The sequence below is a fragment of the Festucalex cinctus genome, chromosome 6 (assembly GCF_051991245.1).
Source record: "Festucalex cinctus isolate MCC-2025b chromosome 6, RoL_Fcin_1.0, whole genome shotgun sequence".
Classification (NCBI taxonomy): Eukaryota; Metazoa; Chordata; class Actinopteri; order Syngnathiformes; family Syngnathidae; genus Festucalex; species Festucalex cinctus.
In genome coordinates this window covers 22,525,717-22,551,019 of record NC_135416.1, presented here as the reverse complement: position 1 = coordinate 22,551,019, position 25,303 = coordinate 22,525,717, and the positions used below count along the sequence as shown (strand labels likewise).

The 25,303-nt window shown below is 40.4% G+C and overlaps 1 protein-coding gene across 2 annotated transcripts; it reads left to right on the top strand.

The window, feature by feature from the left end:
• Positions 1-359: 359 nt before the first annotated feature.
• On the top strand, positions 360-21,707 carry dok1a (docking protein 1a). 2 transcript variants are annotated; one of them, XM_077525555.1, is made up of 8 exons: positions 360-461; positions 868-960; positions 1,048-1,126; positions 17,093-17,229; positions 17,311-17,421; positions 17,514-17,586; positions 19,679-19,851; positions 20,505-21,707. In XM_077525555.1, the coding sequence occupies exons 1-8, from the start codon at positions 405-407 to the stop codon at positions 21,411-21,413; spliced, it is 1,632 nt and encodes a 543-aa protein (XP_077381681.1). In that variant the 5' UTR covers positions 360-404; the 3' UTR covers positions 21,414-21,707. The 2 variants fall into 2 exon arrangements, with proteins under 2 accessions (XP_077381681.1, XP_077381682.1); XM_077525556.1 differs by lacking the exon at positions 868-960.
• The last annotated feature ends 3,596 nt before the right edge of the window (positions 21,708-25,303 follow it).

Here is a 25,303-nt window from a genome sequence, read left to right as displayed (position 1 = left end):
TTGACTTGTTATGGTGTCCACAATCTTAAATGAAATACTGATGTGAAGGCCTTTCTTTAATTTCATTTAATTTGGATTTTGCACAGTAGCAGCAAATTGCAAGGGTGCTGTGAAGTGAATCGAAAGGAGACTACTATAAGCAGAATAACAAATAGAAAAATATGGAAGAAAATATTTTTTATAAAAAGCAAAGGGAAAAATAATGACGAATGAAACATTTATAGTGATTGTATATTGTGGACCTGAGATACTCTTGAACTTGTTCCATTTCCTCAACTTAACAGCACACTCCCAGTTGAAGCTCGTATTACAAGCATTCCTGGATATCGACACGCCCTTACTAACAAGAGGGAGGAAAAGGCGAAAGCGAGCTGCCCATGTTTTTATTGTAACCAAAGACCTTGATGGACTCTCTCACGAAAACGGGACAGGTTTACTTACAACCTCGCAAAGCTGGCAAAGTAAGTATCGTTGTTTCAATCTAATGTGCTTGTTTATTGGTTTTCAAGTTAACATTTTGTTTTCTTTGTGACAAAGTTATCCTGGAAATACTCTAATGTTGCATTTGTATTTGATCATTAATGCTACTCAGCTTCCACATACAATAGAGGAGCAGCTGTGCTTCACTGGCACTACACAGTTAACGTGAAGGCTCACTTCACAAGCAGTATAATTACACAGTAATACATTACTTATTTTTGAAATTAGAAAAGAGACAGTTCATTATTTGTTTTATTGAGAGAATTTTACTCCAACAGATTTCTTTCTTTTTTTTTTTTCAAAATGTGCACAACTGTATTGTGCAAGAGCAAGCAGGGGCAGAGCCCAAATGAGCATGTTGAAACACAACCAGTTTCTGTGATACAGATTCCAATTGCGCTGACAGACTGCAGATACTTAGACACCACAGTGAGGGAAAACATCGTCTGTCCTTTGAGATTGGATACTACTTCAACTAAAGTATTAAACTAAACCAAATCATAAGCAAATCTGTCATCTCTCTTGTTCACTATGTATTTATATATGTATTTTTCTCTTTCCTTGTAGAGATGGAAGCCTGTGTTATTGTCACTAGTTCCACAAAGCAACAATGGAGTGGGTCGATTGGAGATCCAGTTTATAGGAGGTACATTGTTCTTACTTCTTATCTATCTTACCAGTACCAATACTTATTATTTGGTGTGTCCTCTATAGATTTTGTATAAATGTATATGTGTATTGGGATCTGAGAAAATATACAGTACAGGGGAAAAACATAGTAGGCCTCCTCTTGTGGGTCTCGGATATTAAACTTCACACCTACACGTGTGGCTTTCACGTGCAGTAGGAAAGGTTTGTTCACAATTTCACAACTTGTTTGAACCACAAATTTTTATTTATTTATTTATTTATTTATTTATTTATTTATTTTGTACTATGTTGCCCAGTTTGGATCTCACATAATCCAGATCTGGATCTAGCATCAATCATACAAACCTGATACATGGCAATGTCACAACAATGCTATTATATACAGTGCTCAGCATATATGAGTAGACCACCTTCGAACAATTTAAAGATTTTCTTCAATATCTCAATGAACATAAGAACTTTTTTCAAAATTTTGACAAAATGTTTTCTGTAGAATATGCGCTTAACTTACTTGATGAAAGTAAGGTTGTAAGAGTGCATAGATTACAAGTTAGTTGAATCAATTTAACTAATGCAAAAAATGAATGCGTCCCACAACAAAAACAACTACTTCTATCATATTTTCTATGACCTCCATGTTAGGGCTGTCAAAATTAAAGCGTTAACTCTGGAGATTAATTTTAATTCATTAAAGCGTAATTTTTTTTAGTGTGCAGCCAAACGTGGAAGAGTCTATGGTGGGAAGATGAATAAACATGGACTATAGGTAGTTTTACTTTCTGATTTACTTGCTTAGCGCTTGTTGGAGAACTCTAAAGTGATTTGCGCACTTTTCAAATTCAAATAGCCTATTAGCAGGTTTGTGGAATCTAGGTCCAGAAAGTAAACACCCTGCCACAGAGTGGCTTTAGCCACAGGTGCTTCTACTTAACTGGCAGGTAAACGAGCTCATCGAAGCACCTGTGGCTAAAGTCAAACTGTTTCAGGATTTGTTCTCTTTGAACTTGGGTTCCCCAACCCTGCCGATTAGTTGTTTGTCTTTGGCGTATCTTCTCAGAGCAAAATTCCCTGCTCGAGTTACCTCTTACGGTGCCTCACACACCAATGCTCATGAGCAAGACTAAACCTGCAAGTGTGAATCGGTTGAGTCCAATTTGACTTTACTCAAGTAAATATCTGTTACAAGCGTTGAAGAAAAAAGTTCAAGCAGAAGTACAAAATTATATATATCATTGCAATGCAACATTTATCTGCCTTTCGAACCTACAGGGGAGGAGTTAAACCGATACCTCCCAAAAAAACAATGACAGATAATGTTAAATAAAGGCCTATATATCCCAATGTTATATTTTAGAAGGAATGGTAATTTTCTGTTCTTCTTATTTCTAATTTCTAGTTCCTTAACTTAAAACGGCAACAAGAGGGCAGCCAAAATTCGTATCACCCGCGGTTGTGAGTACTAATACCTTCAAATAAGGCTACATATCAGCCCGATACCAATACATCGTATCAGTACTCACCCATCACTCATTATTGTTATTTTATTATTATTATCAATAACATCCATCCATCCATCCCTCCATCCATCCATCCATCCATCCATCCATCCATCCATCCATCCATCCATCCATCCATCCATCTTCTTAACCGCTTATTTCTCACAAGGGTCGTGGGGGTGCTGGAGCCTATCCCAACCGGCTTCGGGCAGTAGGCGGGGTACACCCTGAACTGTTTGACAGCCTATTATTATTATTATTATTATTATTATTAGTAGTAGTAGTAGTAGTAGTATTATTAGTATTATTATTATTATTATTATTTTAGAAAGGCAGACGACAGCTTGACCTGGTCATCATTCAGTCACGCCACATAGATAAACATACATTCACACTGTGAGAGTGGGAACTGAAACTGCACGGAAACGCAACACTGTCGGTTACAGCTGCACCATTAGGTCATGGATGGATGGATGGATGGATGGATGGATGGATGTTTGATGTTTTGTATGCAAGTCAGTTGCCTCAGTACATATAAAGACATAGGTGGCTCCTGGCTGGTGATTAAATTTGTGTGTGTGCGGGTGTGCGTGCGTGTGTTGTGTGTGTATGAGAGCAACAAAAAACATGCATGCAGCAGCAGGGTGAGCAGCAGAAGATGAAAAGTAAATTTGACAGCTTAAATAGACCCCAGGATTGTGGAGATGGAGTTATGTAAGCTCACCGGATGCACATTTTCTCTTGTTATCTGTTTGCACTTGCATGCCTGCATCACTGGTATACACATTACATATGATGAGTAGAATAATTCTGCAAACAATCACATAGAAAATGGAATTTTACTTTAAAAGAGGACATAAAATCATCCTAAAATTCAAATATTCCTAGCAAATTTGTCAAGATGTGGGCAAACAATACAAAATGCTCAAATTGCAGAAAGTAAGTAGCACAGAGGATGTTCATTTGAGAGAAATGCTATCAATGATGATGTAAATTGCTCCCAAAGGGTGCAATCAACACCAAGGCTACGATATTCATGAGAGCAGTCAATTTGAAACATCCACACTTAGTGAGTTGACCCAAAAGTGTCCAAGTGGCTGTCTGACAAGAAATGCTTGAGTTAAATTTGGTAGTAATGAAAAGGGAGAGGCTATGTGTAATGGTGCTAGCGAATGTGATGAGACTAAAGGCTAGTTTAATCTGTTTACATTTTCACAATTAGAAGTGTTTCAGGTGCATAATGGCACACCCTCTTCTATCAAGTCGAGCAAAATGCCAAAAGAAAGAAAACTCGACTACACTGCTTATACACAAAAACTTTCAAGCTCATAGAGGAAAAAATAATACATTGTGTTGAATGACTCTGATGTCGGCTGCTTTGGCGACAATTGTAGAGGAGTAAATCTTCACTAAAAGGTTATTACCTAACCTAATGCCGTCTTGCAATGTTAAAATCATTGTCTCACTGTATTGCCTCATGGCATTTTTCATCACAATTTATATGTGCATTTTTTTATTTTCCTGAGTTGCCTGTAATCAGCGTTGTTTAGATAATTCCCACATGATATTCATTTTGTTGTTTTCACCCACTTGTGTATGTATGTATGTCTCAGTGAAACCTTGACATTCATAAGCCATATTCATCACATATGTCCCCGTTGTCATGGTCTGCATTTTGGTTTTGTTTATGCATGGGTCACATTTTCCTTGTGTCTCCTTTTGTCAATGTCTCGTCATAGTTAACCTCGTCCAACTGTGTGCTATCCCAGTGTATTGCCCAATCGGCTCCCCGAGCCTCGTGTCTTGCCCAGGTGTCTTTCGTTGTCTCGTGATTATGTGTATTTAGTTCCCTGGTTTCTTTCAGTCCTTGTTGAGTCATTGTCGTTGTCACACCCATGCCATGTCTTGTTGCACTTGTGTTTGTTGCTTTAGTTGGTTTTTGGAATTTGGACCTTGTTAGTGTTGCTATTTTGCCAAGTACCTTGTTTACCTTTATTTCTTAATTAAATTCCCCCTTTTTTTCTTTTTTTTTTTTTTTTTTTTTTTTTTTTTTTTTTTTTTTTTTTTTTTTTTTTTTTTTTCTTTTTTTTTTTTTTTTTTTTTTGAAGAGCTCAGAATTGTTCATTCGGTAGTCTTACCGATTCAACGTCTTGTCATCATTGCTCTTTTCCTTTTTTTTTTTTTTTTTTTTTTTTTTTTTTTTTTTTGTGTGTGTGTATGTGTGCGTGCGTTTGCGTGCGTGCGTTTGCGTGCGTGCGTGCGTTTGCGTGTGTGCGTTTGCGTGCGTTTGCGTGCGTACGTGCAAATACGTATAAATTTATACTCATTCATTCACCTAAAACCTTATAAATATCCCATTACCCTTCGCCTTAACCAGGTACTTCAGAATCTTGCCAGAGTCGTGAGATTTAAATGGTCAGGAGACCAGAGAAAAGGTCAGAAAAAAAAGAAATAAAGAGAAAAGAAAGGTAAATCAAAGTGACATCCAGCACCGACCAAACACTTCCTGCCTTCCCCATGATTACAAAATCAAAGTCTTACGCCAACCCCGGAAGCCTCTAAATTCCAGCAAATTTAGCGAGATCTCAAGAGCCCAGAGGAAAAACTAAAGAGAGGAAGGAGGGAAGGATCGATAAGGCAGAGTGAGATCAATAGAAGCCAGTACATCCAATCCATCAAAGTGAAGTCCAGCACCAACAAGACCCCTCCTGCGTGGTTACAAAACCGGAGTCTTATGCCAACCCCAGAAACCTCATACTTCTAATAAATTAAGATCTCAAGTGACCAGAGGAAAAACTAAAGAGAGGAAGGAGGGAAGGATAGATAAAGAAAAGTGAGAACCACAGACACCAGCACCAACTGATTCAAGGGGCTGTGGGAGGGAGAGGGTACTTCTGTTGAGTTTCAGTAGATGCTGGTGCGACGGATCTGGCATGCATAAGGACCACCACCAAAGAGAGAAGCCGTCAACCGCGGTCCAGCAAAGCGAGCACCCCCCCCCCCCCCCCCACCCCCCCCGGAATCCCCAGGCCGCGGCAGCACCAAGGCCACCCCCAAGCCACCCGAGCGGACACCGGTCAGCGAGCCGACCCAGATACCCGGAACACCCCCGCCCCAGCCCCGGCCCACACCCCCGAGCCCAAGGCCGCAGAACGAGGCCCAGCGGGCCCCCACAGCGCCCCACCGGTCCCCAGCCCCCATCCCCCCACGACCCCCCCGCACCCCACCCAAACCCGCCATCCACCACGACCCAGGCCCCACCACCCCCGACCCCCAAACCCCCGAACACACCCCGACCCCCAGCACCCAACCCCCCACCCACCCATACCTCCACCCCCCCCCCAAACAAGCCGCCCCCCCCCGACGGCCGCCACCCCCCCCCCCGCGAACCCGGCCCCCCGCGAGAACCCCCCACCCCCCCCCGGAAACCGGCACCGGGCAGCAGCGCAGAGAGGGAAGATGTGCCCACCCCACCTCCAGCCGCGCGAGATTTGCACCGCGGCGGGAGGGGGGAAGCAGAGGAGGAAGCACCAGGGGAGAAGGCGGGACACCAGAACACCGAGCCCGGTGGGGAGAGGCCCCGGTCGTCACGCCAGAGTACAAGTGACACCTAACCCTGTTACTGAGTCCGCCAGCTCGCCGACTGGCGAGCTCTACCCTTACACCGTGAATGTGGCCCCACCCAGTGTATATACAAGTGTGTGCGTGTGGTGCATTAAAATTGGGAGCAGGTGAGTCGGAGCAGAGGGAAAAAATTTCCCCTACTCCGACACACCCGTATCCCCCCCCAAAAAATGAATATGTATATGTGTGGTGCATTAAAAAAGGGAATGGAGGGACAAAGTGGTGGGGCAGGGACACAAATGGGGGGGACCACAGCGCTGCCAGGCACTGCAGTCCATCCCCTCTGATGGCTCCCCGCCCCAACTCACCCCTCCCCTTGGACGTGAGGTGCATTAAAATTGGAGGGGAGTTGAAGGGTGAAGACGGTGTTTCCACCCTTCCCCACCCCACCAAGAAATGTGTTGTGTGCCCTATGTGTATATTTACAAAGTGTATAGTGCAAGCTAGTGAAGTGAGTAAGAGGAGCGACCAGCGGGGCCTCACCCAACCCGGCGGGTGTAGGTGGCACGCCCGCCCCCCAGCACCCCCACCCCCCGCCGCCCCCCACCTCATCCACCCGGCACCACAATGGGCGGACAGCCAGCGCAGCAGGGCTACCGGACAGCCCACCAGCCACCGGGGCCCGCCCGGGGCACCAGGAGTTATACCGGAGCGGGGCAGGCCCCAAACCCTCGCCCGGCCCCCGGAGCCCGACGCCCGGGCCGGGGAGGGAGCCCCAGGCCCAGGGAGAGGGAGGGGGAGGGGCCGCAGGGCAGACAGGGAAGGGGGGGGGGGGGGCGGGGGAAGCGGGGAGAAGACGACAAGAAGGCGAAAGGGCGGCTGCAGGGCAGGAGGCGGGGGGGGAGAGGAGGAGGGAGGGCGACAAGGGAAAAGGGACCGGGAGGCAGAGGAGGATGGGCGGGAGGAGGCGAGGAGGGAGAGGCGACGGGGGGGAGGAAGGGGGAGGGGAGAGGGAACCACGGGGCACACCGGAGGCCCACCCACCCCGAACCGCGCCGCCGGGCACGGAGCAGCGGACCGCGCCGGGACGGCACCGCCCCGGGCACCAGGGGAAGCACCCCAACACCGCACCCCACAGGGGGCCCAGGGAGCGGCCAAGACGCAACCGCCACCGAGCAGACAACGGGGGGGGGGGGGGGGGGGGGGGGGGGGCAGAACCACCCCCGCCCGACCACAGGGGACGGCGTCAAGAAAATTGACTAATTAGCATGCAGTAACACCAAGTGTTGATGCTTAGTGCCCACTAGAAATAGATCTTAAGGAGTTATTGAGTATAGTGTCGTATAGTGTGGTATGCTCGAGCCCACTAGCAGCAACTAGGTTCCTGACTATATAAAAATAAAAACAATCAGATACAAAATACCAAATACAGGAGCAGCGAAAACAGAAGTTGTAACGATGTGGTGGCTCTCGTTAACAGGCAGAATCTTGGCAGGATTAAGTTGCCAAATTGAGATTAAAATATTCTATGTACATAGACCATATTTGTTTAAATCTTGATACTTGATTTTTATTTAAGGCAGAGATTTTTTCCATTGAGATATAATTTATTAGTAAGTTTAACCAGTGGTCGATATTTAGAGATTGTTTATTTTTCCAATTGACAAGGATTATTTTTTTAGCAATAGTAAGGGCTATAAATATAGATTGAGATTGTTTACATGGTCGCTCAGTTATTGTTAAGTCACCTAGTAAACACAGTCTTGGAGATAAAGGAAGCCTACAGTTTAATATATCAGCGAGCTTTTCCAAGATTTTAGTCCAGAAATGCAGCACTGGAGTACATGACCATAAAGCATGAAGATAAGTATCGGCAGTGTTTTGTGAGCACTGGAGACAAATGTCGGAGTCAGAGAGTCCCATTTTTTTCATCATATATTGTGTAATATATGTTCTATGAAGTATCTTATATTGGATAAGTTGCAAATTTGTCTGTTTGGTCATTTTAAATACATTTTCACAGATTTGGGTCCAAAAGTCTGGTTCCGGAACTATAGACAAGTCTTTTTCCCATTTTAAAGTCGGTAAATACGTTTTATTTGTGTATAAAAATAACTTATATATTTTTGATATTTTCTTTATTGTTGTTGGAGAAAGCTTTATAATATCTTTAGCTAAGACAGGCAGTTGGAGCGTATCTTGAAGTGTTGGGATTTGTTTCTTAACCATATTTTTAACTTGCAGATAATGTAAGAAATTTCCCTTTTTTATTTCATATTTCTGGACCAAGTTTGTATATGATATAAACTTATTATCTGAGAAAAGATGATGAAGGTGTGTAATTCCTTTCTGCTCCCATAGGCTTAAATGGAACGACTGATTATTAAGTTGAAAGTCGGGGTTATGCCAAATGGGAGAGAGCCCACAGGGCGCCAATTGGGAGTTTGTAATTTCTAATGCCTTCCACCAGGCAGTCAGGGTGGCGGCTATCATTGGGTTTTTAAAACAATTATGTCGTCTTATTGATTTTGTAATAAAGAGTAAATCTGACAGTCTAAGATTATTACAATCCTTCTGCTCCAATTCCAACCAACAGTTAGTATCTCTGTTGGGTTGTGTCCATAGCACAAGATATTGTAGTTGATTAGCTAGATAATAGTACATAAAGTTTGGTGCCTCTAAACCTCCTTTAGATTTACTTTCCTGAAGAGTAGATAGACTAATTTTGGCTTTTTTTTTATTCCAATAGAATTTTATGATAGCAGAGTCCAGCGATTGGAACCAGTTAGACGTAGGTTTAAATGGAATCATTGAAAATAAATAATTAATCTTTGGTAAAACTTTCATTTTTATAGTAGCTATCCGTCCTATTAAAGAGATCGGAAGATTATTCCAGCGTTCCAGGTCACTACGGATACTATCCAATAATGGTGAAAAATTTAAAGAAGTTAATTCAGTTAACTTAGGTGAAATTTTAACACCTAAGTATTTTAAATTACCTGTAGGAAAGGAGTAGTGTGGATCCTGACTTGTAGGATTCCATGAATTTTCTGTAATAGGTAATAATGTTGATTTTGTCCAGTTAATAGAGTAATCTGATAAGTGAGAGAATTTAGTTATTAATTTAAATGCTTCCCCTAGCGAAATAGCAGGTTCTTCTAAATAGAGTAATATATCATCGGCATATAGATTAATTTTATGTTCTATTGTCCCGGAGTGGATTCCTTGGATCCGTCTATCCTGACGTATAGCTAATGCAAGCGGCTCAATAAATATAGCAAATAATAAAGGAGAAATTGGGCACCCTTGTCTTGTTCCCCTTTGTAAAGTAAAACTCTGTGATGTAATCCCATTAGTAGTAACTGTAGCTTTAGGAGAATCATATAATATTGAGACCCATTGAATGAATGACTCCCCGAAGCCGAATTTATTTAAGACAGCAAAGAGGAAGGACCAGTTAACTTTATCGAATGCTTTTTCTGCATCCAGCGAAATAACAACTGCCTTTTTATCATGCCGCTGTGACATACTAATCAAGTTAAAGAGTCTCCTAATATTATTAGTAGAATGACGACCTTTAATAAAACCTGTTTGATCACTATGAATAATTGTCGAGATTACCGTCTCTAATCGAGATGCCAAGGCCTTAGCGATAATTTTAATATCGGTATTAATTAGTGATATCGGTCGGTAACTTGACGGGAGGGTAGGGTCTTTTTCTGGCTTTAATAAAAGTTTAATTGCTGCTATATTCATATCTTGACGTATATCACCTTTACTTTTAATTTCAGTTACTACTCTTAGAAATAATGGAGCAAACATTAACCAGAAATGTTTAAAAAATATAGCCGGAAAGCCGTCTGGACCAGGTGCTCTGCCATTAGGCATACTGTCTAAAGCACGATACAACTCATCTATAGTAAGCGGGGTATCGAGAATATCTTTATGTTCAATAGATAACTGAGGTATATTTAAGCTGTTTAGGAATTCCTCAATATATTCAGGGTTAGGTCTATTAATTTCTGTGTATAGATTTCGATAATAGTTATAAAAAATATGGTTAATTTCTTCTGGTGATTGTGTGCATTCACCATTTATATCTTTAATAGCCGTTATAAGAGATTTTTCCCGATTCCGTTGAAGTTGATTTGCCAGGAATTTACCTGATTTATTATTATGTTCAAAATTATTATATCTCAACTGTTGTATTATAAACTCTGTCTTTTTAGATAACATGTTATCTAACTGTATTTTTATATTCTGTAGTTCTATCCATATTTGATTATTTGGGTTTAATACATATTCATCCGTTAGTTGTTTAATTTTATCTTCCAGGTATTTTTCTAATTTTTGATCCTGTTTCTTTTTATAAGTTGAATATGATATAATTTTCCCTCTAATTACCGCTTTCCCTGCTTCCCAGAGAAGAGATGGAGATATATTTGGAGAGTCATTTATTTCCAAAAAATCTGCCCACTCCCTTCTAATAATTTTATCAAACTCTACGTCTTTCAGTAATGAGATGTTAAAACGCCATATCGGGGGAGGTTTAAAGGTAGAGTCAATTTGTAGAGTGAGGGAGACTGGTGCATGATCACTTATAATTATAGAATGTATTTTTATAGCAGTTTTATCAACAATAGAATTATTTGTAAGGAAAAAATCAATTCTTGAGAATGATCGGTGCACAGCAGAGAAGAAAGTAAATTCCTTCTTAGTTGGGTTTTGAAGTCTCCAGCCATCGCTGAGGCCAAAATCCTCCATATATTCATCTATTACTTTAGCGGATCGTAATCGCCTTGTATATATCGTATTATTAGAACGATCTATTAACGGGTTCAAGACCGTGTTAAAATCACCTCCAATAATAATAGTAGAATTTGTTGCTAAATCGAGTAACCGAGAGAAAAATTCATGGAAAAAATCAGGGTCATCATTATTTGGGGCATATAAATTACCAATTGTATATACTTTATTAAATATAGTTACCTGGATAATAATATATCGGCCCTCTAAATCTGTTACTATATTATTTAGAGTAAAGAATAAATTCTTATGTATAAGTATAGAGACACCTCTTTGTCTACTATTATAGGAGGCAGAGTAAACTTGACTAAAATTTTTATCTATAAATAATTTTTCTTCTGATTTTTGTAAGTGGGTTTCTTGTAGGAGACAAATATCTGCCTTAAATTTTGAGAGATGGTCTAAAATTTTTATTCTTTTTGCCTGGGAGCGAGCGCCACACACATTCCAGGAGACCAGAGCTAATTTCTGCATACAAGCAATATAGACTCAGTCTTATGTATACATCTATATAAGCTGCTTATTAATATTAACATATTGTAGGATAGCAAAAGAGTAATTAGGCAATTTATATAATTTATATAAAGAGAGAGATAGCAAGTAGATAAGTATAATAGTGAAGAAACGTGGGGGGAAGTGAGTGTGAAGGAAATCTGTGGGGGATTCAACATAACAATACACCAGTAAATGGTGACCTAAGCGAGATTATTATTATTATTATTAATTTATTTTTTTAAGAATATATTTCTATATTATTATTATTATTATTATTATTACTTTATAGCCTATGCATAATATAAATTCATATTCTATTTCGTAACCCATTATCCATACATATACATACATATACATATACATATATATACATATATACACATATACATACACATACATATACATATACCTACGTCAAATAATCACACAATGCTCGGCTCTACCAATTGTCAGTTAGAACAGCCAAGGGGTCGAGGTTGGGTTTCGGAATAGCTGGCCGTCGATATATAATTTATCAACGACCATCGAAGTCCGTTTACCCTCCTGTCTATTTTGTTTCATGATAGGAAACAGTACTTTTCGCCGCTCGTTTATCTCTCTTGGGAATTGATCATTCATCCCGAAAGATGTCCCTTTGAGCTCCCGTCCTTTACTTTTTACCAATTCTTTATGTTTAAAATGTTCGAACTTAGCAATAATAGGACGGGGCTTATTGCCCTTACGAGCTCCGAGCCGGTGTACACGGTGAAAAGAGATATTATTTACCGTCTCCTGTGGGATCTTTAGCGATGATGTCATGAATTTTTTTATCTCACCCTCTGGATTATCTGGAGAATTTTCGGATATACCTGAGAATATTAGATTTTCCCGCATACTACGGGATTGAACATCTAAGACCGTTTCCTTTAGCATTTTATTTTCCTTTTTAATCGTCTCCAACTCGGCTGTGACAGCGACGAGAGAGGAGCGTAGCTCGGAGTTATCGCATTGGAGATCGCTTACCTGTTGGCTAACGAATTCCAAACTTGCCTTTAATTCTTTGACGTCCTCGCGGATAAGACAGAGGACGTCAAGTTTTTTATTTATGGAATCCAGCATACTCACCGATACGTCGGCGGTTGCTAAATCGTCCGTGTCTGTTGACGAGTCATTTTTCCTTTTTTTTTTCGAAGGATTATCCCGACTGGCCGCCGGCTCATCCATCGCGCAGCTATAAAAATGATCGTCAATAAAACGTTCGAGGTCGTCCACACTGGATAATATTTCCGATCTTTCTTAGAAAAGAAAAAAATCGAATTTATCTAATCATTAAATTCGGGTTTAATTAGAAATATAAAGCTAATTCTATTTTAGCAGCAGAGCGCCGCCATGTTAGATTTTCCCAGTCTCGCTACCGGTCACGCGATAGTCACAGCATCTCGCGAAATTCCCCCTTTTTTTCAACTGCATCACAGCCTTGCCTGTGTTACTCCCTGCATTTGAGTCCTCCCTCCTATGCCCCCACCCTGACACCCGTACACAAACTCACCTGCTTGCTTACCATTACCATTTCTTGTCTTTCCTCTCGGAGTTTCATGATATTGGACTTTCAATAAAGAACCCTTAACACATTAGAAAATGTCTTGACATCAGTGATATCTATTTCCTCTAACCAGCTGTGTTTTGGATTTCTATTAGATTGTGAATATTAATTATGTGAGTAATTTGTCAATGACCTCCTTAGATCCTGACTGAGGCCTCCATACACCTGTGGGATATCAAGGTTGTTGGCTTTATGGCTACTGACAATGACAATGCTTGGCGCTGATCCAGCGTTACTAACTCAGACCCAACGAAAAGCAGCCAAAACCCCCATTAAGAGAGTAAAAAGCAAATCCACTAAGAAGACACTGCGTCCACTGATAGCGTCATAAATTGCTCTTCTTTTGCACGTGCAATTTGCTTCCTCTTAACGTCCGATTCACCGTGGATATTGCACAAATCATATGAGACCCACTCCAGCAAAAGGGTCCGCATGTCGGCAGGGTCAATCTAGCAATGTGGACAATATTAGACAGTTGGACATTATTTGTCCATTTTGAGATTTGTCCACAAATAGCCTCTTTGAGGTCTCTAGTTTAATTTCCAAGCAGCACAAAAGTCAAAATTGTAATAGAAGTGTACGAAAAAAAAGAAGAAGCAATTATTAGACCGTATGCATCGTAACTAGCGCACCGCGTCTTGAATTTCCTAGCCTCAAACGTAATGCACAAATGATTTATATAAATATTGTGAGGATAAGTGGATCTGCTAATGATGGATGGATGGATTGACATGGTAACTAAAAAAAAAGTCCAAACACACTATTCAGCACTAAAGTGAACAGAACAGTCAGCCTACTTGAGCACGAAACAAACTCCAGGTGTCCATAATACAGTGCAGTACAAACTTATGTTAATACATGTTAAATAATTATTTTCCATAACAAGCAGAAGCTATGTTGTCATTGGTCCCGAATACCGACAAACTTTAATCCAAGCAGACAGACATATTCTACAGGAGCTCTTTCTCAATGAATCGATTTCTACTTTTAATTCAAATGACTTCATTCACACACTAAACCATGTCGAACTCGAGTGGGGGAGAAGCAGCCGTGATGCCCCCCGAGGAGAGTGATTGACAGGATGTCACTGCTCCTTCACTCAGTCACACCGATTCGGGAATTAAAAGTTGTGACATGCACCAGTGTCTTGTATGTAATGTAGACTAATGTAATAATGTATTGTAAATACTAGGGATGTTCGATACCACTTTTTTTTCAGACCGATACCGATACTCAGACCCTCAGTACTCACCGATACCGATATCAACTGCCGATACCAGTAGAACATTTTGACAAATAAAAAAAAATCACTAAAAGATATCCATCCATCCATCCATTTTCTTGACCGCTTATTCCTCACAAGGGTCGCGGGGGCTGCTGGCGCCTATCTCAGCTGGCTCTGGGCAGTAGGCGGGGGACACCCTGGACTGGTTGCCAACCAATCGCAGGGCACACAGAGACGAACAACCATCCACACTCACACGCACACCTAGGGACAATTCGGAGCGCCCAATTAACCTGCCATGCATGTCTTTGGAATGTGGGAGGAGACCGGAGTACCCGGAGAAGACCCACGCGGGCACGGGGAGAACAACTAAAAGATATTTTTAAACAAATATATTTCCTTTAATTTTGACAAAAAAAACAGCACAGTCACTCTTCAATAGTCTTAACGCGCAAAATAAAACACAAAAATGCTCTTTTAGTTTAAGATTCACAATTTTGAAGTATTTCCAAACCGGTGAAGTTTTGGTGAAAAACTGCTGCAAGCTAGCGCCAGTTACAGGCAAGGAGGACTCACTTAACGTATTCCCCCTCTGCCATCGGTCGCTTGTACTCGTCAGCGTCACGAGTACTCGAGTACTTGAAAAAAGGCTGGTATTGGCCGTTACCGTTACCTGGTATTGGTACTAGCCCATCCCTAGTAAATACTAATGTAATGATTTGATCGCTTGTCTATTTCATACGACACTGGACAGTGGTCCTTGGAGAAGTAGGTTTACTTTCAATTTTCACCATTTTTTTTTTCTTGTCCAGAAAAACATCCTCTTTTAGAAACGGTGACATGTAAGAATTAAAATGTACTTGCACACAATAATAAAATGATCATGACTTAAGAACAGTTTGGTAACACAGGCAGCCTGAAATCATCTAAAATGTGTGTATCATGAGTAGTGCTGTTAAAGTTAAAGCGTTAACTAATTAATTAATCACAAAAATTATCGCATTAATCATTTTATTACCACAGTTTAATCACACTATTAATTTTGACCTTCGATGATTCTTTTTAGCTAACAGCGGATGGTTACGTTCAAGGTAGCAGTTGGAGTTTGAGCAATAAACATAACTACATGCATTAAAGTAAAGCATTTCATAAATGTTTACATATGCCGTAGGTCATTTTTTTCCCATTTTAAATTATGCAAATAATTAATTGATTAGAAAAAGCAGGATGAGCGTGTGCAGTGGATATACATTTTTGAAGATGTCCTCGTAACATTAAATGTTGAAAAAATTAACACATAACAGGTGCGCTTTCAAATTTAGCAGGCAAAATATGTTGGGAAAAAAAAGCCTTTTTAAGTCAGTGATTAATCGCGATTAATCAAAATTCTAAGATGTGATTAATTTGATTAAAAAATTTAATCATTTGACAGCTCTAATCATGAGGCAAACAAAGAATTGTTATAAAGCAAATTACAATATTTAGTGAACAATGAACACAAATCGTGAAAAACAGTCTGGTTAGACTTCACTCAGTGTTGTTTTGTGCTGAATCTTTATCCCCATCCTTGTGTTTTAATGTACTGGTGCTTAAAAATGAAGTACCAGCCTATAGATAATATAAAACTTAACTAGAGCATGGAGTTAGTGTGTAACCAGTGCCGTCCACCCCGCCGTCCACCCCCGGAATCAAACCCATGTTGCGATCAAGTATCCCGTTTACGACGGCAAATCAGTTCACCTGAGCTAAATTTCTGGGCCACCATTGTGGCTCATGGGAGCATTTGAAGGATTATTTTCCTTGACATGACCCACCCTACTTTGCCTCCGATTGGCTTTTCAGTCATCATGCCAAAAGTTAGACAATCTAATCAGTGTAGGCGTTGGGTACCAGCCAAATTAGAGGCAGAGGAGGGGAGGCCATGGCTGAATGTTGTGCATTGGGGATTTAAAAGTAGAGTTATACACAATGCTAACTGAAAAAGTGGGTATACAACGTATATCCGTGTATACCCTGGACTAGCCGACTGGGCGACATATTAGCAAGGATTGTATATACTGCAAGGACTTTGTGTTTGTGTTCATCTTGACATGCCGGTAATCTAATTTACAATCTCAAATGCATCTGGATGGAGTATTGACACCAAGGAGGAGTTTTCTGTCTCAAGCGTCTTGTTTTCCATGTTTGTGTCATCCCACACATCTCGGCATCTGCTCTGTGTTGACATCAATATTTGAATGCCAGTGTCCAAACACATTAGGCTGCAGAAAAGAGACAACAGTTTCTTTGATGGGGGGTGTATTGTGCAAAACACTCCTGACCTATAATTGGCATTCACAACTTGATTAGATTACCGGTAGATTGTTGGGACATTACATTACATTTTCTGAAAAGATATTTCCATTTTGGGGTAACCGTTACTTTTATGTCAGTTTCTGCACGACTGATAGTTACATTTTTTTTTTAAATTTTTTTGAAAAGATGTTTTTCACTAATGTGTACCTTTTTGGATAGTGCTCAATGGCAGTCCAACTCACATGGGCTTGATGGAGAGATTTGGCTTGCAACTTTTTGAATGTGATGAAAGGGAAACTTCTGGCATTTAGTAACAACAAAGTACTGTATCTTAGCCAAAAATAGCAATACTGAGTTAATATGACTATATGAATATTATATACTGGTATGTATAAATTAAACAGAAACATAATTTTAATTATCAAATAATACAGTACAGTCTACAGTGTGTAAGAATGGACACTATTCTAACATCTTTGTGCTCATCATATGTCGTAGGGGTCGGTGGAGGAAGAGATCATGTTGGAGGGTTGAAGAGACACCACCAGCCTCAAGAAAGCAAGGTCAAAGTGGTCCGACTCTCTGAGCTTATAAGTGTCCTGAGACTCCCACCAAATGCTGAAGCGTGTCCCATGGTGCGTGTAATTGTGTAGAATTAACACATATACTATTATATAAGTGAGCAATAGTTGATTCCAAATATGATCTGGTTCCAGGAAAACATGTCAGCTTTTTGTGTGGAGTCACAAGAGAGAACAATGGTGTTTGCTACACAAAAAGATGACTGTGTGGACTGGGTAGAGAAACTTTGTCAAAGAACCTTTCAGGTTAGACCACAAATTGTGTTTTGATTGCCGTCTATGCTTTTCTTCTGCATACTCGGTTTCCTCTCTAAGTGGTGATGCTTTTCTCTCCTTAGAAGAACACACCTGGTTCAGACACGAATGAGCTTCATATGGAGGAAAATCAGATATATTCAACAACAAATGACGGTAACATCTGTTTTGCTTTTAATTATTCTCAACAAGTAATACACAACCAACACACACTTTTCAATTGATGCAAGTGTCAGATTTACAATTATTGGTGTGGGCACATATGAGGGCTTTTTTGGGAAGGGGGTGAATAGTTGTAAAATGGAGGGGGGAAAAAACTTGGACGGATATCGCAAGGAATGTACTAAAAGTAATTGTTGAATTTATTGGGGCGGAGAGCACACTGAGGAACCAAGGAGATTTTAAAAACAGGTACAAGGTGATAGTTTATTTTAAAACACAAAGGTGGGGCCAACTGCTCAAGGGAGGATAACAGCTAAAAACTAGAAACATTTTCGTGGAAATTTTGGATGTGACTGCTGACTCTTGCAAGGTGGAAAGCCGCATGCACTGAACAGTTTGCCAATTTTTTTTAAATCAAGTCACTTCCTGTTGAAAACAGGTCAATATGGCATACCTAATCAACTGGCCAAGATGGCCGCCACTCTGTGTGGGCGGTGGTGCGAGAAACCCGGGCGTAACTAATCAATTGGCCAAGATGGCCGCCGCTCTGTGGGCGGTGGTGTGAGAATCCTAGGCATACCTAATCTACTGGCCAAGATGGCCACCACTGTGTGTGGGCGGTGGTGCGAGAATCCTGGGTATAGGAGCCAAATATGTCAATGAGTTGATGTGCTTGTTTAAGTGTGTTACCTATGTTGCCCGCTAAGAGGTGCTGTCACCAAGACTATATATTAGCAAGAGGAAACAGGAACCAGACAGGTGTTGCCCCGGAAGGGCATACAGGTTTTTGACTGCTTTGGCGGAGTCTTGTTTGTTCTTCTTTGCGCTCATGTTTTATGGATTTTGTACCCTTTTTCATTTGATGACAAGAAATTTCACTGAGTAATAAAGTCGAAAGTTGTATTTTAATCATTTTTTGGACTTTTTTTATGACACGCAACAGGTAAACAAAGGCCGCCTATTGCGTCGGATCCAACTTTACTGAGGCAACACTTATTAGCCCAGCAATTAATTGGCTGGCTATTATCTCTTTTACTGCTGCACATTATAAAAAAACAAAACAAAACTTTAATATGAAAAAGGCTTTGATCATTCACGTCATCCTTGAAAACGTTCTATTTCATCAGATTCCGTCATGTGTCATTGTAATTTCATACACCGGCAGCCCATTGAAAAGAGAGACAATGCTGCCATCTGCTGGCCATAGCGAGTGAGTGTTTTTGATTCCACAACCCATTGACCAGGCAGCGCTGCACTTAGACGTTGCACTGCCCATTGATAAAAAAAACAAAACAAAAAAAAAAAAAAAAGTAATTGACGTCATTTAACGTTTATGGCGGCATACATTGTGATTTTACTAGTCGTTATTAAACGTTTTTGGCAGCCAAAGAGTTATACTGTCAAAAACCTGTATGCCCTTCCGGGCCAACAGCTGTCTGGTTCCTGTTTCCTCCTGCTAATATATAGTTTTGGTGACATCTCTTAGCGGGCAACATAGGTAACACACTCAAACAAGCACATCAACTCATTGACATATTTGGCTCCTATACCAGCCCATAATTGACATGATAAACATGGCAATTCCTACATTACATAAAGAACAAGTCATTAAACCCCATATACCAGACAAAGTTTGGAAATTGGTGTTTCACTCGTATTAGACTTCCTTTTAAGTTTCACATATGTCACCAAACTGTGAGCATCTGGATAAACTTAAAACTCTCTCTCATATCAGTGTTGAATTTAAAAGGAACGAGGGAAGGCACTTCGATAGGCCGGGAGTCGGCTGCGTCCCCTGCCACAATGGCACAAAAGTGCACAAATTCCCATTTCTATCTGCGCAAGTCTAGGAAATTACGTACTAAGAGAAAGCAAACTCTATCTATGGACATACAGTAATGAGACTGATTTGTGCTAGACTAGGGGGATGAAAATAGGGCCCTCTGTCTCCAGTGAAATAGACATCCTTTTGGTAACTTGCGCTCATAAAGATTACAGTGTATAGTTAATACTATTATGCTAATAGAATTCTGTACAATGACACATCAAACACTTTTTTGTACACAGTTTTATCCCCTGTTTCCAGCTTCAGACTTCTGCGTGGTGGTTCAAAGGACAGATGCAGCAATCCGTTGTGGACTGCAGGGTTCATACTGGCTACAGGTTGGACAAAAGACTCTGCTTCTGAAAGATATCCAGAAAGTCAACGTTGTTAGACAGTGGCCATATGAACTGCTGAGGCGATATGGTAAAGATAAGGTAAAGGCTTTCCAATGTCTAAATAATGAACACAATTCAAAGGGAATATAGCATGTTTAATTGTTAGGCAGCTTACATGAATGTGTACAATAGTATTCCAGCTTCGTGTCTATCTTCTTGAGCAAAATAAAGACAACCACTTCTGTGATTAACTACGTCATTCAATTCTTCTCACTGACTGTACTGACCCCTGTATGCATCGGTTTAAGTGTGTTGAGGGATTGCTTGCTTTTACTGCTTGAAGAACTAGTGTGCTTTTTTTGTGTGTACTGTATATAATGTTAGAGTTTTCTAAGGTCAAGGTGATCAAGGGCAATATGGATGTTGGACAATAATTTTAGATAACCTGGACAACTACTTTATCATGAGAACAATTTTGTTTTTTGTAAAAGTTGTTTGTTTGTAAAAAAAAAAAAAGGTTGAAAACAATTCAATAAATATATTGTTGGGAAAAAAACGCGCCAAAAATGCTCAACAGTCATCAGATAGCAATTGTTTCTAAACATTTCATTCCTAATGCTACCTCATTATCCCCCTATAATACTCGTATATTGTAATCATAATATTTTATCATAAAAATATCTTTTCAGGATGCTCCCAATACTTCTTCATTTGAAATGATAGAGTAACATGTTTTCTGTTGTTGTAATCAGGTGACCTTAACCATTGAGGCTGGAAGACGATGTGACAGTGGTCCCGGGACATTCACCTTTGAAACTCAACAATCTGAGAGAATATTCAACCTGATTCAGAGCACAATTAAGCAAAAGACTTTAGCTGTTGCTTCAGGTAATCTTCACCAGGAAGAAGACAAAGCTTTAGTATCCAACATACAAGCGAATTCTCCTCTCCCGGAAATACCCGATATGACCAGCATGTCCTCCATTCTGGAAAAGGCAACGATACAGATAAAGTCATCTCCCACCAAAGAGGACAATATGGGACGTCGAGATGATTCCGCAAATCCTTCATCACAGCCAGCCCCAATCACCCTCATGCCTCTCCCAAAGGTCCCGATACTTGACTCTGCAGATCTTCGTGGTTGCCAACCTGAAGCTGAATATGCCTCCCCAGCCGACTGCATCCAAAATGCACCAAAACCTCAAGCTACCATGTCTCACGTTTATGTAGACCCTGCAAGTGTTCTTCCCCTTCATCCTCCAAGTTCAAACGAAACCACAAATCAAGGTTCCAACTCATTCACATCACACCCCTGCTTCATCATCAGTCAGCCAGACTCTATTTATTCAGAGGTATATGATAAAGTCAATCTGAGCACGACGGAACCAAAGGCCAATTGGAGTGAACAACAGATTATTCATTTGACAGAGGATGAACCAATTTATACTGTGCCTGTGAGCAAGGGAGATGAAGTTTCTGATCAAGTTGAAACCAAACCAGACCCATTTGCCCACCTCTATGCTCAAGTAAATAAAACATCTCCTTCATCATCAACCCCACCTGCCCCATCTTCATCATCATTAGCCAGCAGCATCGCTGCAACCAAAATCTCTGACACCGCTCCTGATGATGTCATCTATGAAAACCTGGGCATCATTTAACTCAGTTGTTTGTTGCTGAATGAAAAACTGTTCACGTTACATTTAGAAATGTAGAAGCTTGGTCCACATTTTCATGTTCTGGTGTATGTGTTACTGTATGCATTCAATCTATTTTAAGCCTTTTTAACACCAGATCTCCCCAGTGCCGTCATTTTTACTGTTCTCAAATTTGGATTTTTTGTTATTCTGTTTACATAGATCAACAATGTTTCTCTCTCTGTATATATATCATTACTGCGCTGCCATTTTATTGTATTAAAAATTAAAAAATATTTAGGAGTAATTACAACTTTACCTCCGCGCCAGTCAATTTGACTTCTCTATTCATTTCAATGTACATCTTTCGCACTGCTGGAACCCGCAGGGTTGCGCCGCTGGGCTTCCATAGTTGGCGCTGCTGACCTTCCGTAGCAACTACCATTCAACGCGGAGTCATTTGGCTTTGGATACAAGCTAGATCACCATGGTGAATTAAAAAAAAAAACAACAACAACAACAACTATACGAGAGAGGAGGCTTTACGCAGCTGCATTCTGAGAAGCTGACAGAGAGTCTGACGAATCATGAGTGGTCGCTGGATCGCTCGGCAGTCCAAACAAGACCTATCTAATTGTTTTCAAATTCTAGTAGTGCTATAAAAAATGTCTATTGAGATGTAAAAAGGAGAAGTATGTTCACTAAGAAATTACCTCACTTGATTTCCCGTTCGGTATGTGGTTGGTCATCACGGAAAAAAAGTGTTTAGTGTTGAAATACCTTGTCACACACACTGAACCACATATTCATTAACAGTATGGCATTGACGACATACCTGTATAATAAAATGATTTTTTTTATGTCATTTTATTGATCCTGCAGGAACAAACTTGAATGAAACTATCAAAGGCTAAATGTACTATAAATATAGTTTTACATTTGAACTATAAATGAAGATTTTTTATTTTTTTATTTATTTTTTTAGAAATGTGGGCGTGTGATCGTATGCGTGTGCGTGGTGTTGTGTACAAATCCCCCCCAAATTATTTTGTATAAATCTATCCATCCATTTTCTGAACTGCTTGCTCCTCACAAGGGTCGCTGGAGCCTATTCCAGTTGGCTATGGGCAGTGGGTGAGGTACACCCTGAACTGGTTGCCAGCCAATCGCCGGGCACACAGAGACGAACAACCATCTACACTCACAATCACACCTACGAACAGTCCAGAGGGCCCAATTAACCTGCCATGTATGTCTTTGGAATGTGGCAGCAGACCGGAGTACCCGAAGAAGACCCACGCAGGCACAGGGAGAACATGCAAATTCCACCCAGGAAGGCCGGAGCCTGGGCTCGAACCCGAGTCCTCAGTACTGGAAGGCGGACATGCTAACCAGTCATTCACCGTGCCGCCCTTTGTATAAGTCAATTAACCAATTATTAAATTAGATAAGTAATTAGAAAATTAAAGCTCCAGGGTTCTCCATCCTTTTCCACCATTTGCAGAACTTGCCTCGCCAAAACCTAAATTGTACATTATTTTTTTATTTACTGTTTTACAATGTGCCCTGCGATTGGCTGGCAACCAGTTCAGGGTGTAACCTGCCTACTGCCTGAAGCCAGCTGGGATAGGCTCCAGCACCACTGCAACCCTTGTGAGAAGTAAGCGGTTAAGAAAATGGATGGATGGATGGATGGATGGATGGATGGATGGATGTTTTACAATGCCAAATTAAAAAAACAACAACAACAAAAAAGTGCTTAAAAAAAGAAAGCACTTGGCCCAAGTCTTTTGCACATTTGTGTAGAAGAAGAGATAAAATAAAAAAATGTGAAAAACTACATTGTTATTTTTTGTTTGTCAAATGATTATTTAGAAAGTGCAATGAAGCGAAGAGAAGGGTTGTTGTGTATGGTCGCTTTTTGCAATCAGTAGTCGCCTCCTGCTGGCCATTAGAGAAAACTACAGGGTGCTCTAAATACTGCATGCACTTATTCTTCATTCTTCAGACTTGTTTTCTATATTGGACCATATTTGCCAGGTCACAGAATTACACAACACGCACACACCATGAATGAATGAATGAAAGGGTTTGCTTTCTCTTTGGTACACTAAAAGTACATTTTCAATTAAAGTAATTACTAAATAAGAGAGGTGATGTGTTTATGGATGTTCCTTTCAAATTAAAATACAGTAGCTCTGCAGAGTTAGAATTATATCAGAGCCAATTCGAGCTCTTCTCCCATTAAAAAAAAAAAAATGTCTATCCTGGGGTAGATTACTTGATGATCAACATCCATTCAAATGAGGCTTTTGCATGACCACACTTTTTGGGGTCCATCACCCATCACAATAAGCGTCTTCAGATAAACATATTGATCTAACCACAAGAGGGAGCAATATGTTTATTTGAAGGTACAGTGTGTAAAAGTTCACCACTAGATGTCGCTAAATAACACAATGCAGCCGAAGCACATGGATTTCGAATCACGTGCACTACGGTGACACACTAGAGCAGTGGTGTCAAACTGAATCCCTCGAGGGTCGCAGCCCTACAGGTTTTCGAGGCTTCCCATTTTCAACACAGCTGATTCATATTTAAGCTCATCAGCAAGCTCTGCAGGAGCCTGATAATTATCCTGATCCTTGAATCAGGTGTGTTGGAGTATAGAAGCCTAGAAAACATGCAGTTCTCTGGCCCTCGAGGACCGGATCTAACTACGTTCACGAAGTTAGCAGGAAGATGGCGACAAAACATGTCAGCCTTTTGTAAGATGAGGCCCCAGCCATGCAATATAATAACCCGCAGAACTGGGCATTTCCGTTAATTGTCAATTCCCATCTTTGACGATGCACAATTGCAGCGCAAGTGCGCAATGACGCGAAGCCTTGGATAATGAATGAATGCCTTTATTGTCATTGTAAATAAATAAATACGACATTAAAACGCTGCTCAAGTAAAGTGCTTCATCTTTAAAACCAACATTAAAACCCTACACAGCACAAATGTAACAAATATATACTAACGCAACTTAACGCAAGAGCAAACGAGCAGAAGTATAAACCAAGCTTTATACGTTAACACTCAAGACAGACGTGTCTTGTACCGATGTCCCACATGCCAGAACCAGTAAATATGACTTGAAAATATTTATAAAAATTTGATGATTTCCCAGAAAATGTTGATTGAACAAAAAAGTGAGTTGTAGGTTTTTTTGTTTTGTTTTTGTTAGGCTCCACTATTTAGTAGGGATGTTATGATATCCAAACATCATGATACAATATTTTCACAATATGAAGGCCACGATACAATAATTATCACAATTTTGTGGGGAGGATGGCGATACAAAAAAAGTCACAAAATTGTAATATATATATATACGTGTCTTATACGAAAAAAATATTGTGCTTTTGTACAATACAGTAATGAAAATGTAAAAAATATTATAAATATAATACTTACTTGCTAAGGCACACATATTGAGTTCCTCCACATATTGACTCGGTTCACAAGCAAATTACGTTCCCCTTCATCTGACCATTAGCGTGGAAACGTATAAGGGCCGAAACATGCCTTGTGAAAATTACACTGCATTAAAAAAAAAAAAATAGCCACTAGAGGGTGCTAGAACTGCACAACTGTAAATCAACCTGACTTTTTTTTTTTTAACAGATGTGCTGCTTTTAATATTGTGACATTATGACGACGATATATTGTGGGAGATTTAATTTCGCGGTATCACGATATTGCCAGTATCGTTACATCCCTACTATTTAGTAACCGATATGTACTGGAGTCACATGTCCTGACTGAGCTGCCCGATTTGATTCGCTGATGGCAGTTGAATCCATTGTGTCTTACCCTGGTACCCCTGGATAATAACTGTAAAGTAGAGCAATAATATTTATACATCT